This window comes from Cydia splendana, chromosome 27 (assembly GCF_910591565.1).
Source record: "Cydia splendana chromosome 27, ilCydSple1.2, whole genome shotgun sequence".
Taxonomy (NCBI): domain Eukaryota; kingdom Metazoa; phylum Arthropoda; class Insecta; order Lepidoptera; family Tortricidae; genus Cydia; species Cydia splendana.
This window is the reverse complement of record NC_085986.1, coordinates 288,363-305,036: the sequence shown is the minus strand read 5'-3', so window position 1 is coordinate 305,036 and position 16,674 is coordinate 288,363. Positions and strand designations below refer to the sequence as shown.

At 40.3% G+C, this 16,674-nt stretch overlaps 2 protein-coding genes across 2 annotated transcripts in view; both read left to right on the top strand.

Annotated features, from left to right (window-relative positions):
- The window catches only part of LOC134803659 (uncharacterized), a 64,924-nt gene extending 48,503 nt beyond the window's left edge, over window positions 1–16,421 (top strand). The window contains exons 5-7 of the mRNA XM_063776447.1: window positions 552–631; window positions 13,438–13,539; window positions 16,286–16,421. Coding sequence (XP_063632517.1) covers window positions 552–631; window positions 13,438–13,539; window positions 16,286–16,421 — 318 coding nt within the window. The remainder of the gene's footprint in view (window positions 1–551; window positions 632–13,437; window positions 13,540–16,285) is intronic.
- LOC134803881 (uncharacterized) lies at window positions 14,245–15,641 on the top strand. The gene is made up of 2 exons (XM_063776703.1): window positions 14,245–15,096; window positions 15,211–15,641. Exons 1-2 carry the CDS (start codon window positions 14,322–14,324, stop codon window positions 15,639–15,641), a joined length of 1,206 nt encoding a protein of 401 aa, XP_063632773.1. The 5' UTR covers window positions 14,245–14,321.
- Window positions 16,422–16,674: the final 253 nt, after the last annotated feature.

Sequence of the window (16,674 nt, the reverse complement as noted above, 5' to 3'; positions counted from 1 at the left end):
GTTTTTGAGGCACCCTTATAGGCATAAGGGTGAATCTATTGCAAATATTGAAAAAAGGAAAACCTTTAAACATAGTCTTTCATTGTGTCAACAACTTACTAAAAAATGGAGAATGGAAAACATTTAAAAGTGGAAAAACATTTTCTCTTTTTGTATGGACGAGAACTTAAAAAAACTTCTTAGTTCATGATGGATAAATGTCTGGTTTGATTTATTGCCAGTATTGGATTTACACACTGTATAAGTTCCACGGTTAATAGATAATTACTTACTTAATTAGATTGGATTTGGAACGATCTGGCAAGTCTGCTTTGTACCTCTATGTATAGTATGTGCCACCGCAGCCGAACGTTATAATGGCTCCTCTACACGATGGGCCAGCGCCGGCCACTCCAAGGGACGCATTTATGCGTTAGATTAGAGGGAGCAAGTGATATTGCTATCTCATTCTATCGCATGGCTGCATCCCTTGCAGTGGCCGGCGCTGGCCCATCGTCTAGAGGAGCCATAACTCTGATTGTGGGACTTACCTAATGTTATTATTGTTCCAGTATGTCGACGACTTCTTCCTGCCGTACATGGGAGCCTCCGAGGGCTCCTCTAAGGGCGACTGGGTTTTGAACGATAAAGAGTACGTATTGTGATAAGCCAATTTACACTGTCTTCAGTCCTGTTCATTAGAGTTAGACCAAGAAGAGATTTTGATAGCCCACGCAGTGCAAGTGTTATTTTCAAACTTCTGTGAAATTATGACGTATAAATAACACTTGCATTGCGTGGGTTATTAAAATCGCTGCAGACTTATCTTGGTCTAACTTTAGGTAATGATACGGTTTAACTCATGTATATTCGCCATCAGATATATCAGAGCGGCCCCTTAAGCCCCTTCCACACTGTTCCCGTTCATATTTTGAATTACTACTTATTATCGCGAAACGCCGTTACCCGTTTGTGTGGCCCTGGCATAAAGGCCGTAACACACTATCGCACCGCACCGCGACCTTGGTGCGTCGCACCCATAAGTGAGAGCGAGAAACAAATATCTCTTTCTCGCTCTCACTTATGGGTGCGACGCATTTACTTTCATGGGAACTTTTTGAAGATTCTCTGCGGCACATTATTATTTATATGTTTTTTTTTTAATAATTTTAATAACTAAACTTTCGTGAGACTGTCATATTAAATCCATACTAATATTATAAATGCGAAAGTGTGTCCGTCTGTTTATCTGCTATCTTTTCGCCTTCACCAATGAACCGATTAAGTTGAAATTTGGCATACTTAGAGATTTAAATCCCGGGGAAGAACATACAGGGTGTAATCATTAAGTGTAGCCAGGCGATAATTCCGTAAATATAACAGATATCAGAAAACTACAAATTGATATCGAAAGTGCGTTACCCAATGAGTAAAATTACATGAATAACTTTTTTTAAATAAAAGCCGAAATATCCTAAACATTAACTTTAACCCTCCCATACATTTAGTATGACGACTCACCCCTCAAAGAAAGTCGGTGTAGTAAGAAATAAAACTGCTCGAGATTCATTATTTGCGATAGTAAACTGTAATAAAACTAGCAAAAAGCAGAGCTTTGTAAGGGCTCGTGGAGTTTTTCTACCTAAACGTACCGGACCGCGACTTTGATCCAATTCAAGGCTTGTTTCATGTTCGATCGAGTGGGTACGTAATAAAATAAGTCTGTTAAGAACGCAGCTATAAGTGAGAGCAAGAAAGAAATATACTAACCGGACCCCGGTTGCTGTCCGGTACGCCTATCTGTTAGGTACAGCTTTTACTTTGTCCATTAAAAACGTGTCCAGACGAGAAAATCAAATTGCCAATATCATCCACACGTAATATACAATTTCATAGGCGCTTATTACATCCTACGCGGTCGCCCAGTACTTTTTGTAAGGAAGCCAACTGGCTTTCCTACATAATGTTGGATCAGCGAGCCAATGTCCTTGAATTTATTTTTGCGTCCACACCACACAATTGACCGAAAAACTATCCTGACTGGACACCTACTGGCGGTAATCACGCTGCTCCGCACATAAACACACACACACAGTTCCACTAGGTACAGCCAGGGTTCAGCATCAGCTATCTTGGGTACTGCTCTTCTAAGTGTTCATTAAGACGTGTCAGATGACCAAAACAGCGTGTGCCTATGTTGCAACAAACCTGAGTTTCACTAGGTACTGCCAGGGTTCAGCATCAGCTCTATCTTGGGTACTGCTATCTTAAGTGCTCATCATGACGAGTCGGATGACCAAAACAGCGTGTGTCTATTTTGCATCAAACCTGAGTTCCACTAGGTACAGCCAAGGTTCAGCATTAGCTCTATATATCTTCTGTACTGCTCTTCCAAGTGCTCATCAAGACGTGTCGATTGACTAAAACAGCGTGTGCCTGTGTTGCACCAAACCTGAGTTCCACTAATAGGGACAGCCAAAGTTCAGCATCAGCTCTATCTTGGATACTACTTTCCTAAGTACTCATCAAAACGAATTGCATGACCAAAACAGCGTGTGCCTATGTTGTATAAAACCTGAGCTCCACTAGGTACTGTCAGGGTTCAGCATCAGCTATCTTGGGTACTGATCTATGACGAGTCGGATATCCAAAACAGCGTGTGTCTATATATGTCCCACCAAACCCGAGCTCCACTAGGTACTGCCAGGTTTCAGCATCAGCTCTATCTTGGTTACTACTCTCCTAAGTGCTCATCAAGATGAGTCGGATGACTAAAACATAATGTGCCTTTGTTGCACCAAACCTGAGTTCCACTAGGAACTGCCAGGGTTCTGGGTCATTTTGTTGAGCTCCACGCCGACGTTGCAATTGGCGTGCAGTCGGCGTGCAGTTCCCATACAAGTTGCAGTCGTGTATCGGCCCTAGTCACTGAAGTTTGTATTAATATGCTTATCTTTATTTATAATTTTAGCAGTTCCAAGCAATAGTAACACTAAAGGCGCCATTCATTAATTGCGTAAGACAATTTTTGGCAGTTTTTGACCCCCTCCACCCCCTATGTAAGAAATAATAAGAATAGGCTGACACCCTCCCCCTCCCACCCCCCTATATGACCATTTATTACGTATGAATCTAAAGGAAAAAATGAGTACACGTTTGGTTTGTTCTAGTGTTTATTTAAAAAAAAAATATTTTTTGAATGTTTATTTGTACCTGTACAAAGGTACTTGAGCTCATTTAAGCTAACTCTGCACCGTGTTTGATAGCATAGAGTGTGGAAGTATTATTATTACTTTAAATGTTATAACTTCATAGAAATTAAAAATTATCGCATCTTTGTGATCTTACGTTAGAACTATAAAAACTCCCTCCCTCTCACTTGTAAGAAAAAATAAGATATGTTCGATCCCCCTCCACCCCAAAATCGTCTTACGTAATAAATGAATGGCGCCAAAACCGTTTCTCGAACTGAAAATACCCGATTTAAGTTTGCTAACACAACATGACTGATCAGTTCATCAGCTTCACAAAATATACGAGTAAATTGACCTCCGCAGTGAATATACAGCAAGATTGATTGTTCTACTAGGTATTCACAGAAACTTAAAAATTGGGAATCAAACTAAGCGAAGCGAGGTGGGACTGAATCCAAAAGGGTCTAGCAGGCTAAGCGAACAAGAAATGCCCCCAACGACGGATTTGGTCATTCTTTCAGGTGGTGTACTGGCAGGTCCTAAGAACTCTCTATGCTTAATATCAGTCCTCGATCTTCTTTTGTTTTCGAGTTATTCAGGATAATGTAAAATCATCAGTGTATCATTGAAAGTGTCATATTTTGTAAACTGTTCAAGTTAGAGTAACCAAACAAAATTATATTTGACAACAATAAAATAGTCTGAGTACCCACAACACCATAAGCCTTCTTGAGCTTACTGTGGGGCTTAGTCAATTTGTATAACAATGTCCAATATGTATCTATTTATTTACTACTAACGCCATTTGTTAGAGAAATAAATAATTAACATTAGCACCAATGTTAATTCATTATTTTGCCAACAGATGGGGCTAGTAGTAATACAAAAGTGTTATTACTTTATTTTATTTTTTTAGGTTTATTTAATGATATTTTTATTTATTTTTATTTTATTTAAACTTTATTGCACAAAGTATATACAAAATGTACAAATGGCGGACTTAATGCCAAATGGCATTCTCTACCAGTCAACCATAGGGCCAAACAGACATCTACAATTGGTGCAGAGAGAGAAATATACCTATTCAGTGAATATAAAAAAAGCAAACTATACATATAAACTACATAAATAAATAAAATATATATAAACTACTACATATTTATACAATACATACTATAAATATAATAATGATGGATATTATTCGAACTCTTGTTTTAGCAAATGCTTACGCAACAACCGCTTAAAAGAAAACTTACTTGGAGCTTGTCTAATATTTAGAGGGAGTGAATTCCAAAGACGACTAGCCTGGACGGCGAAAGAATTAGTCATAAAACCAGTACGGTGAGAAGGTATGGTCAGTTTGAGAACGCGGGAGGTACGCAGCTCACATCCTGGACGAGGAGTATCGAAGACGAATTTACTTTTGAGATATCCAGGAGCAGAAGGCTCAAACAGGATCGAAAATAGGATACAAAGGATCCGAAAGGACCTACGACGACGGATGGAGAGCCAGTTGAGCTGCCGGCGGTAAAAGGAGACATGATCGTATTTACGAAGTCCAAATATAAATCTAATACAGTTATTGAGTAGACGGTCTAGTTTATTGAGTGATTCCTGAGTGGCATTAGTAGTACACACATCCCCGTAATCAATTATTGGTAACACTAAGGACTGCACTAACATTTTTTTCGTGCTTACAGGCAGAAAGTTTTTAAATTTATATAGAGTTCTAAGTGTACCTGTGACCTTCCGACTTGTCTCCGAGAGCTGACCAGACCAGGAAAGGTTGGAATCTAAAACTAATCCGAGATTCTTAACCCGACTGCTCACCGGAATTACAGTATCCTCAAAAAGGATCGGAGCAACAGGTACTGTACTCAACCTAGACATTTGCCACTGGCTACCTAAAATTATGGCTTGGCATTTAGCTGGATTTACACAAATGCCAAAGCTAGCAGACCACTCGGCGATGTAATCCAAGTCAGCATTTATGGATGAGATAGCCGTGTTTATATCTTCCACGTCAACTTGCGCGTACAGCTGAAGATCGTCTGCGTACAAATGGTAAGAGCATCGAATCTTGGCGGTAATAAGATTAATAAAAATTGAAAAGAGAAAAGGAGAGAGAATACCGCCTTGAGGTACTCCAGTACTCAGTTCAGACCAATCAGATAACGAGCGGCTGGCACGGACTGCCTGGGCTCTATCGGAAAGATATGAAAAGAACCACTTTGTGGCATCTGAAGAAACCTGCAAATGAGTAAGAGTAGCCAAAAGTAGGTCATGGTCTACCGCATTAAAGGCGTTGGAGAAATCTATCAGCACTAACACCGTAACTTTGGAAGATTCCATACCGAGTCTTATGTCCTCTGTAACTTTAAGTAGAGCGGTGGTGGTGCTGTGTCCAGACCGGAAACCAGACTGCAGCGGTGAAAGGAGACTGTTGCTATGAACAAAGTGTGAGATCTGTTTGTGGGCCGCGGCCTCCAGTATTTTGGACAGAAACGGGAGAATAGATATGGGACGAAAGTGGCTAAGTGAGCTCGGATTATTAATTTTGGGGAGTGGGATGACAAACGCCTTACGCCAGCATGATGGGAAAACGCCAGTGAGTAGAGAAGTATTGACTATGTGAGCAATAACTGGCAAGACGCTGTCCAGAATGTGAATAATCATAAGACGACTGACATTATCATGGCCAACGGCCTTAGATTTAATTGATACTATAATTTTGCGGATTTCTTCAATGGCGACAGGAGAAAAAGTAAAAGGAACGATGTCTGGAGAAGTAAAAGAGGCAATGAGAGATAAAGTTTTGAATTTAATTAATGGATTGAGAGTTGATGTTTTAGAAAAATGCGAATTTAACTGGTTTAATGTAAAAGAAGAAGAATCTATATCAGGTTTACCTTTACCAATGCCAAGCGATCTCAAAAATTTCCAGGTGTCAGCAAGGGATGAGTTCAAGACATTTTCGTGGATATGCCGACGCTTTGCTGCCCTTACCGTTTGGTTACAGCGGTTTCTAGCAGCTTTAAAAAGACCCCAGTTACCCTCACTCGGATCCTTCTTGTATTTACGAAACGCTTTATCCCGTTTAGCCATCGCCATCCGAACATCCCTTGTGATCCAAGGAGCAGGCGGTCGCCTCAGTCTCACTGCGCGAACCGGCGCGTGTGCATCAAATAACTTTAAGAGAGAGGAGTTAAAATTGGCTACTTTCTCATCTACAGTTGATGCACCCAACGCGGCAGCCCAATCAGCCGAAGCGGCGTCCCGCTTCAAAAGATTTATATCAAGTCGGGCAAAGCTCCGCAAATGTACGACTACCGGTTTTGGTTTGGGTGGCTTGACTTTATATGTTAAGAAAATCAAATCGTGGCGTGAGAAGCCCGGTGCCAGAAACTGGCCAGAGTTAATAACGTTATCTAACGACGATGTCAGAATCACGTCCAGCCATGTATCAGGGGAGTCAGAATTGCGGTGCGTAGCCTGCAAGGGCACTAAGGAAAAATCTGCCGCTTCAACAATAGATCTTAGATGCCGTGATCTGGATGTGTCCCTCAGCAAGTCTGTGTTAAGGTCGCCCATAATTATGTGATGTGTGCACTCTGAACCTACATCCGACAGAAGGTCTTCAAATGCTGCAAAATAGTCAATAGTGGGTGGACAGTATATCACGCCCAGAATTATGCTCACACCGTGCAACTTTATTTCAAGTATTAGATTTTCCATTGTACTGGAGTGGAGAGAGGGAGAAGACTTAATAACTTTGTACGGAATGTCTGCGCGCAAATATATGGCCACTCCACCACCCCGCTTACCGGTACGGTCATTTCGCAACAGGACAAACCCGGGAAGGCTGCAAGAAGTCGAAAGGACATTGGGTTTAAGCCAACTTTCACTAATGAGAATCGCATGAGCATCGCATGAAGAAAAGGTATCAAAGAAATCTGAAAAGTGACTGCAAATGCTCTGTGCATTAATGTGGCAAACGTTAAAGAAATTAGGATATTTTTGGAATTCACACCTCATCAATGAACCAAGAGTACACGGCTCAATTAGCTCATCGGTCGAGTGAAAAGAAGTAGATGAGTCGCAAGCAGAGTAAAAAGATTCATCGGATCCATCAATAGACATATGTATATACTAGCTTTTGCCCGCGGCTTCGCACGCGCAGGAGAGTTTTTTTAATTTTGTTTTTTTTTTACGGACTAAACAGTGACTGACCTTAGTCTCACCTGCTGGAAAGTGATGGCAAGGCCGAAGGTGTAGCTCACTATTTCAGTAAAAGCTTATTCACAGTATTCACTCTTGAATTGAAGACACCAGGCCCCAATTTCACCACGGTGACAGGTGCGACAATTGTAAAATCACTGTTTGTGACGTCACAGGCATCCATGGGCTACGGTTACCACTTACCATCGGGCGGGCCGTATTCCTGTTTGCCACCATCATTGTTTTATTTAAAAAAACTTTATTATATCGGAAAAAAACAGATATTTCTTTTGCGAAGTTTCTGACAATTGTCAAGATTTAAAAGAATTGTAGGTAATTCTTGACAGGTAATGAGTTATATGTCGGAATTTCGTGACAATTGTAGTGTTTCTTGTGACAATTGTCATAAACTTAGCAAGAGAAATATCTGTTTTTTTCCGATATAATAAAGTTTTTTTAAATAAAACAATGATGCTGGCAAACAGGAATACGGCCCGCCCGATGGTAAGCGGTAACCGTAGCCCATGGATGCCTGTGACGTCAGCAACAGTGATGTTTTACAATTGTCGCACCTGTCATCGTAGTGAAATTGGAGCCAGTACGGTTACCATCAGTTTGTCACTGACATAAACGCCGTCGAGAACGTAATTTACTTTCTATACATCTCGCTCGCACTCGCATATTAGTGCAAACGGGATGTATGGAAAGTAAATTACGTTCTCGACGGCGTTTATGTCAGTGACAAACTGATGGTAACCGTACTGAATTGTAATTATATCGATTAATCGAGCTCGACTTATTTAATATAATCTAATGTACGTTTTGTAGCTAACACCTTTTAATTTTTTATTTTTATTTATGTAGTTGTAGCCTTTTGTACCTATAGCACCTCCTTATACACTACATTAGTGGTTCTCCCTTGGATTGCTAGAGGACGATAAACATTGGGACTCAACTTTAGAGGAAGCTGCGTTGTGCGATTCTCCCTTCAAGCTGCGTGAACTTTTCATAATAATGTTAGTTTTTTGTCAACTTACTGACCCGTTAAGTCTCTGGGAAAAATATAAGGACAGTTTTTCGGACGACATTAAACGGCAACTTGAGAGAGAATTGCAAAATGGTGCGGAGTTTTACATGGATGAAGTGTATCAGTGTGTGTGATTTGCTGATACCTAGCGGAGGTGTCACGGTTTACCTCGGGGTGGGTTTGCTGATACCTAGCGGAGGTGTCACGGTTTACCTCGGGGTGGGCTTGCTGATACCTAGCTACTGCTTCTCTGTGTACATCAGGGTTCATTTTTTGGTAATTGCTTACGGCAGCTTGGTGATCTGATGATTTGTTTTGCATATATTTATTTGCGGCAGCTTTTAGTTGTTTGTTCCGTGTAGTATTAGTGAACCTGGCACGGCGTTTTTTAGTAACTGTTTTGGTAGTGGTAAGAGATAATGATGAGTCTGATTCTAAATGGGGTGGTGGGGTGGTAATCTCTTCATTCCTTCTCGTGGTAATCTTCTTGGCAACCACAGAGAGGAGTGAAGAAGGGGGCTCTGATATTGTGGGTCTTACGAGTAATTCACTGCGAATATATACGTCAAAATGACCGCTAGACAAATCACTTGAAAATTGCCCCACCGGATTACCCACAGTACCAACTCTCATATATAGCTCATTGTTGCGGTAAACTTCGAAAACCCACGGAAACAGTTGTCCTGCCGCTACCAACTCGCAGAGACTACCGTAAGTAAACGGGCGCGACATTTCAAGGCAGTATTCAACGGAGCTGGAGTAATTATCACCGTTACTGTTATGAGACATAATAACAAACTCCTCCCAGTTGGCCACCACGTGACTAACGATTTGCTCGCGCACCTCCCTGGCCATCACCTGCGTATCATACAGAAGATAGGAGATGGCGCGAAATAGCCGGCCTAGCCAAGGTTACAATCGCTATCGCTTCGACAACGAAAAGCATTATGTCTCTCTATCACTCTTCCATATTAGCGCGATAGTGACAGTTGCGTTTCGATCGCTACGGAGAGTAAGCGATTGGCATCTTGGCTACGCGGCCTGACAGGCTCCATCTCCAATTATAGGTACTACGGTGTGAGCCAACATGGTCCCATCAATATTCAACGATTCAACAGCCATTGTAGGTATTAGTGAAATTTTCCCTGAGCTAATAGCTAAAAAAATTTACTTTAAGGCATTGCATTCTCAAAAGTCTGGATCACGTGTGGCTGTAAATCAGCGTGTATGTTACAACCGTCTATGCTATCTTCGTAATTAGCATTCCCCACCAGGGGCCATAGTTCACGTCGGCTACGTTATATTTTAATTTTGATCCCATTTTTGTAATTAGCGTCCCACAAAACCATGGAAATGATACCCATATTGATATTTTGAAATTTCAACCCCATTGCACCCCCACCAGGGGGATGATTGTTCACTTCGGCTACGTTAATTTTAATTTTGATGCCATTTTTGTTATTAGCGTCTCAAAATACTATGAAAACGATACCCATATTGATATTTTGAGATATCAACCCTATTGGGGACTTTTCCCCCTCTTAGGGGTTTAATTTTCAAAAAACCTGAAACACGTGTTTACTCATTTATCTTTAGGAATACTCCTGTGAAATTTGGAATAAAATAGTCTAACTAATCTTGTTTCCCCATACAAACTTTGGACCCCCATTTCACTCCTTTAGGGGATGAATTTTGAAAAATCCTTTCTTAGTGGACCCCTAGACCTTATAAGGAATCTAGTTGCCAAATTTGGACTTTCTAGTCTCAGCGGTTTGGGCTGTGCGTTGATTTAAGTCAGTCAGTCAGTCAGGTCTTTCACGTTTATATATTTAGATATATTTATATATAAATATAATATAATAGTGTATATAAAATAATAATAATAACTAATACTAAACTAGAATACGGGCCCGTTTAGCCCGCCGGTCGACCAAACATAACACATACAACAATGTATAAACAAAACACCAGATTTTATACAAAGTTATAACTTATAACAGCAGTAAGCATAAAAAAAGGAATATATAAAACTACAGTGATACATTTAAAGAATAAACAAACATTACGAAATGATTAACTGAACTACGTGAAACGGAATGTGCGGCACTATTTGACATTTGTGGCTTGACACTGTCACTGTCAATAAATTGTAGCTGTCATTAGGTTCGAAATTGATAATAAATAGTGATGTCGGTAGATAAGGAAACAGTGAAAACACTTTGAAAATTACGGGTACACAGTAATAAAAACAATTATTCATGCAAAGTTGTAACAAGAACTACCGGAGATTCTCATTTCATCCTCCTCGGGTAACGTGACGATGACTCCGCCGGCTTGTTGGTTGCCTTGGTCTTATCACCGCTAGTCCCCGCGCCAACCTCCGAGACCGATGCTTCCGCGGAATGTCCTCCTGTCGAAGCCGGGCCCGAAGATGGGTGCTCGTTAATCAGCTTCTGAAGCTGCTCAGCCGTAATCACGCGATGAGTCTTACCACTAGACAGCTTAACGAATATGGTACCATCCAATGTCCAGACGGAGCGCATACCGAAATGTTTACGGGCATCGAGGAAGACTGCTTGGCGTTGCCGGGTTAAAAACTCAGACATGACAATACGGGACCCCTTCAGCGCAGTCTTCTTCCTCCAGAGAACATCTTTGAACGCTGCATCAGAACAGCGAACCAGAATAGAGCGCGAACGGCCCGCAACTGCCGGTCCAAGCCTATGACAAACTGTAAATGACGAAGAGGATGTCTCGGCAAGCCGCAGCTGATCCCGGCAGACAGCAGCAACCACCTCGGCAACATTTTCTTCTCCAGACTCTGAAATGCCTGCCAGTAGTAGATATTTTCGACGGTGCCGCATCTCTAGATTGTCCACAGTGTTGCTGATTGCTGCTATCTGCTGCCTGATGGCACTGAGCACCAATGAAGTCGCCTCTTTAAATGTTTGCAGTTCGGCTTTTAAGGTTGCAATAGTGTCAGTACCTGGAGAAGAAGCAGCCTGTAGTGTTGCTTCAAATTGAGCAAACTTTTGTGACATTGAAGCCTCCAGGGAGCTCTGCGCCTTCGAAATAGCCTCCAGTGAAGTCATCCTTTGTTTTGTGTTACCAAAGTGCAAAGTCCAAAATGTTGTGTAGTAAGGTCGCCGGCAGGTACTAGATTTTTCTATTTATATGTTCATCAATGAAACTTGCCCACAATATATGTTTTTAGCTTCACTAATTACTCAACTTTAAGCCTAAAATTTTTGATATTTGTATAAAAATACTAATAAATATTTAGTTAATTAAAACAGCTGCTTGTCACTTTTTCTAGCACCTACCCTCGAAAAAAGTTTTTATGTTTGATAACACATCTAGACATGAATATAAATTACTATGTTAAATCTCAAGCCTAACAGTGCAGTAGTTTTTCCGTAAAGTGTACCACAAGAATGCATAGTTTGTCGAATAGTGATAGGGCTCGCTTCGCTCGCCCTAATAATTGAACTACCGTTTAAGAAGTAATAAATCTAACATTTATTTTTTAAGGAAGTACATTTTTTGTTTACAGTTCTTTAAGTAGTTGCTCGAAGTGACGCCCTTCTTGTGCGATACATTGACGGGCCCTCTTAAATGTTTCTAAATTAACTTTTCTTAAAATTTGCGGTGTAATTAAAAAATAAATGTTAGGATTTATTATTTCATAAACGGTAGTTTTATTATTTTATTAAAGTGTATTATCGCAAATAATGAATCTCAAGCAGTTTTATCTCTTACGACACCGACGTTCTTTGAGGGGTGAGTCGTCGTGGTCGTACTAAATGTATGGGAGGGTTTGAAGTTAATGTTTGGGATATTTCGGCTTTTATTAAAAAAAAGTTATTAATGTAATTTTACTCATTGGATAACGCACTTTCGATATCAATTTGCAGTTTTCTGATATGTGTTATATTTACGGAATTATCGCCTGGCTACACTTAACGATTACACCCTGTATACAGCAATTTTTATTCATCGTCATCATCATCGTCAGGAATATTCGATGTAATCGGATGGGTCTCGGTAGCTCGGTTGGCAGAGCAATATTGGGCTGGTGATCCCGAGGCGCGAGTTCAAGTCTCGATCGAGACGGTGAATTTTCCACTTTTGAGCCGAGTTTGTTGCCGGTCCCATATTGGGATACCCTCCTCCGGTTGAGGGGGGATTTAAATCTTCTCGAGGCAGAGGTGTAGGGTTGGAGCCGGTATAGCTTTATTTGACGTTCATAAGCGCAAAGCGCATTGTAATATGCCTACTTGAATAAACTATTTTTTATCTTTTATCTTATCTTTTATCTTTATTTCTAAGCCACTACTACTACATTACAACTACTACACTACTATACTACTTACTATAGTTAAGATTTTAAGCGTTTTTATAATGTTTAATTGTATGTTACTTATAGGCCAATCAAATTAGATCTAAAAAAAAGCGTTTTGAGGAATTAATTCCCAGCAAGCTAGAAATCATTTTAATACCTTCATTAGGTCCTAAATTCATATAATCCGAGTTTGCTCCATCCCAGGAGGTGTGGATAAATTTTGGGGGCCTTGAGAGATACATTTTGCCTTGGATTGATAAAACCACTCGATGTAGAAGGAACCCACCATCAATTACAATGTCACTGGCAAGGTTGTTGTGGATCAGACACTGGTGAAAAAAAACAGATTTTAACACGATTATACAAAAAAAAAAAGAAATTGAAAAAACAAAGTGGCGGCTTTTTTTTACAATCTTTGACTACGAACTCATATTAATGTATCTTTTCGATCCACATGTTAATTTTTATTAGAGCAAATTTTCCGTCGGACGTACCGTTTTTGAACTACCTACAGCCAAAAAACTGAAAAAGGCAATATTTTTTCAGCAACTCCTAGAATGGAGCAAACTCGGATTACGCTAATTTAGAGCCAAATTAAGGTATTAAGACAATTTCCAGCTTGCTGGGAATTAATTCATGGAAAAAATCTAATTTCATTGGGCTATTATGCCAAACAGCTCGGACATTGCATGGTCGATTATGCCGTGGAAGAACTGGGGGGCTACTAACAGCGGACCCCCAGACACGCTGCATAGATGGTGCGGTAACTTCCACGATAGGTAAGAATTAGGTTAGTGATCGGCTATTATACCGGGTGTGACCTGTACCGTAAAATGGGGTGAGTTGGGTGAAATTAGACTTTCATACCTCGATATAATTTTTTTTTACATGTGAAAACTGAATGGTGTATATAATAAGTGGTTCGGACGTTTGTATTTTAGTTTGTATTTTATTTTGGGTAGTACCATTTCATAACTTTGACGATAAAGAGGAAAACCCACCTCACCCCGGGTGTCATTCTGAATCCCTAACAACGTTTGTCCTAAAGTCACTTACCCTAACTGGTTTGTCCTAATGGGCACATGCCCTAACGATCAATTGTCATAACGATTATTTTCCGTAATGTAAGGTTCTGAAAAACGGTTAGGTTTTAGAACTTGCTGCCACAAAAGTAGGTTAGGTTAGGGTTAGAACTGCGACCCTCGCAAAAAAGTAAATATGCTTAATAACATTAGAATAAGTAATCAATAATTAGGGAAACAAGAATTAGGGTTTTTAGTGTTAGAACAACTGATCATTATGACAAGCAATATTAGGGAATGCAAAGATAGGAGAAAATACTTTAGGGATTCAGATATAGATCCGGTTATGAATGGGGAGAGAAGGTTTGAGAGGGGAGTGAGAAGAGATTTTAAGGCTTCTGCTACAAAAATAATGTATTCCAATTTAAAATGGGGCTATTATAGTAATACGCATGTTGCGAACTCTTTAGATTTTTGACAAATATTCAAATTTCTATTTTTTATGATTCTTTACATCATCATATGTCACTCTAAAATAAATGGCTAAACGTTTCGTGCATATTTTCTTTCGGGCTATATTTTCTCTTATTTCCTACATCTGGCGACCATTAAATATAATGGAAATGTTGCATAAAGAACGAAGTATAGCCAGGAGGCTATTCACAACCGCAAAAAACGATACTGAGGCTAAATTAGAGTCAACCAACATCGACGAAATCACCGCGGCCTTTAACAATCTCCAGCTTCGAGCCGATTCCTTGTTCAACGTCGACCAATGGCTAAAAACGGACGAGATGTCTGAAGATGAAATTTACGAAGACTGCATGACCAGCGATAAGTATGAAAGCGACTGGGAGCGTATAAAAGTCATGTACGACAACGTTTCCCGGAAGAACGAACGCAAGAAGAGGTCTCGCAAGTCTAGCGGCAGCGATGAGTCGAATAATACATACAAATCTCATCAATGTTGTGAGAAGTCGGCATGCAGTTCTGCATGTCATTCAAGACGATTCCGTCTACCGAAATTTGAGTTACGGAAGTTTGACGGCAATACGAAAAACTGGATTGGTTTTTGGTGTCAATTTCAGAAAATCGACGACGACGAATCTATAGACGACGGAGATAAGTTTCAGTATTTATACCAGTGCACTGTTCCAGATACTCCGGCGCGAGAGATCGTCGAGAGCTTTCCGCCGTCAGGAGCTAACTATAAGAAGGCTGTTGAGCAATTGAAGTCCAGGTTTGCACGTGACGAAATGTTGATCGACATTTATGTGCGTGAACTGCTTAATCTTGTATTAGCACAAGCAAAAGGTAATACTTCCTATAAATTAGGCCACCTATGCGATAAATTAAATACGCAATTACAAGCACTACAAAGCTTAGGTGTCACTATAGATAAATACGCTGCTTTACTTTTCCCTTTAGTTGAGTCCGCCTTGCCCGAATCTGTTTTACGAGCATGGCAGAGGTCCCACGTACTCGAGGAGAAGAGCGACGATCATCTGAACCGGCTTATGCAGTTCCTGAAACGCGAAGTGGAGTCGGAGGAGCGGATCCAGCTTGCGCGTAGCGGGATAGCATCGGGTGACAGTTTGCATAGCGTTTCTACTAAACCTACCGCGGCATGCTTAGTGTCAACGGAAGACGCAGGTAAGAAGATTTGTTGCGTTTGGTGTGAAAAGGCATCGCATACCAGCTTCGAGTGCTACAAAGCTAACAAGATGTCGTATGAAGCTAGGAAGGATGTGCTAAATAAAAAAGGAGCATGCCATATTTGTTTAAAAACGGGACATAATTATGAAAAACCCTCTCACCCCAAATACGAGGCACTACGGGGTGAGGGGATCTATATCTGAATCCCTAAAGTATTTTCTCTATAGCCCCATTTTAAATTGGAATACATTATTTTTGTAGCAGAAGCCTTAAAATCCCTTCTCATCCCCCTCTCAAACCTTCTCTCCCCATTCATAACCCAACTCTCCCCGCGAAACCTACTCACCCCGTTTTACGGTAAGTCCTTTTTCTAAAATGTAAAACGATATTCCTAAAGATAAGAAGACGGTTTAACTGGAACAAGTACTTATTGTTTCTAATAATGAGCGTAAAGTCCTGAATTTCATCGAGTAATATCATCAATTTTGCATTATTTCGACTTTTCTTGTAAGAGCGCTCTTAAGGTTAATATTAAGGTAATTAACGCTAATTAATCATTAGGGTTGAAATTATTTATACTTACCAATTCCGTTAACACCACTCCGCTGCACCAAAAATGCTGGAAAATGTACGATCACTGGTTACTAACAAGTTGTTACCTTTGGTGTTGGTGTTGGTGGTAGCGGACACTTTGGAAGAAAACTTACGACTACTTTTGAGGATTGAAAAAAATCTAATCTTAAAAAAAAATGGAGTGTAGTTTGAATCTCTATGTTATGTGTGTGAATGTGTTGTGTGTGTATTGTGTTTGTGTTGTTATGTAAATGGATATGTCACTGTGTTTCAGATTCAATGGCGAGGTAGTGTGTGGGTACCGATTGAACCAGAGCACGTGGAAATACGTGTTCAAGACGTTCAATAATTGGTGCGATATGGAAAAGGAAAACAAACTGAATTATTGGGAGCGTATGTATGAACCCTGAACTCCCTGAAGGGCTTGTTATTCCACCATGTTTCATAAATGGGTCGAAAATATTTGTAGTATGGAGGTTTATAATTTTTATTAGGTAGCATTGCTACCGTAAAACGGAGTGAGTAGGTTTCGCGGGGAGAGTTGGGTTATGAATGGGGAGAGAAGGTTTGAGAGGGGGGTGAGAAGGGATTTTAAGGCTACTGCTACAAAAATAATGTATTCCAATTTAAAATGGGGCTATAGTAATACGCATAAAAAAAAAT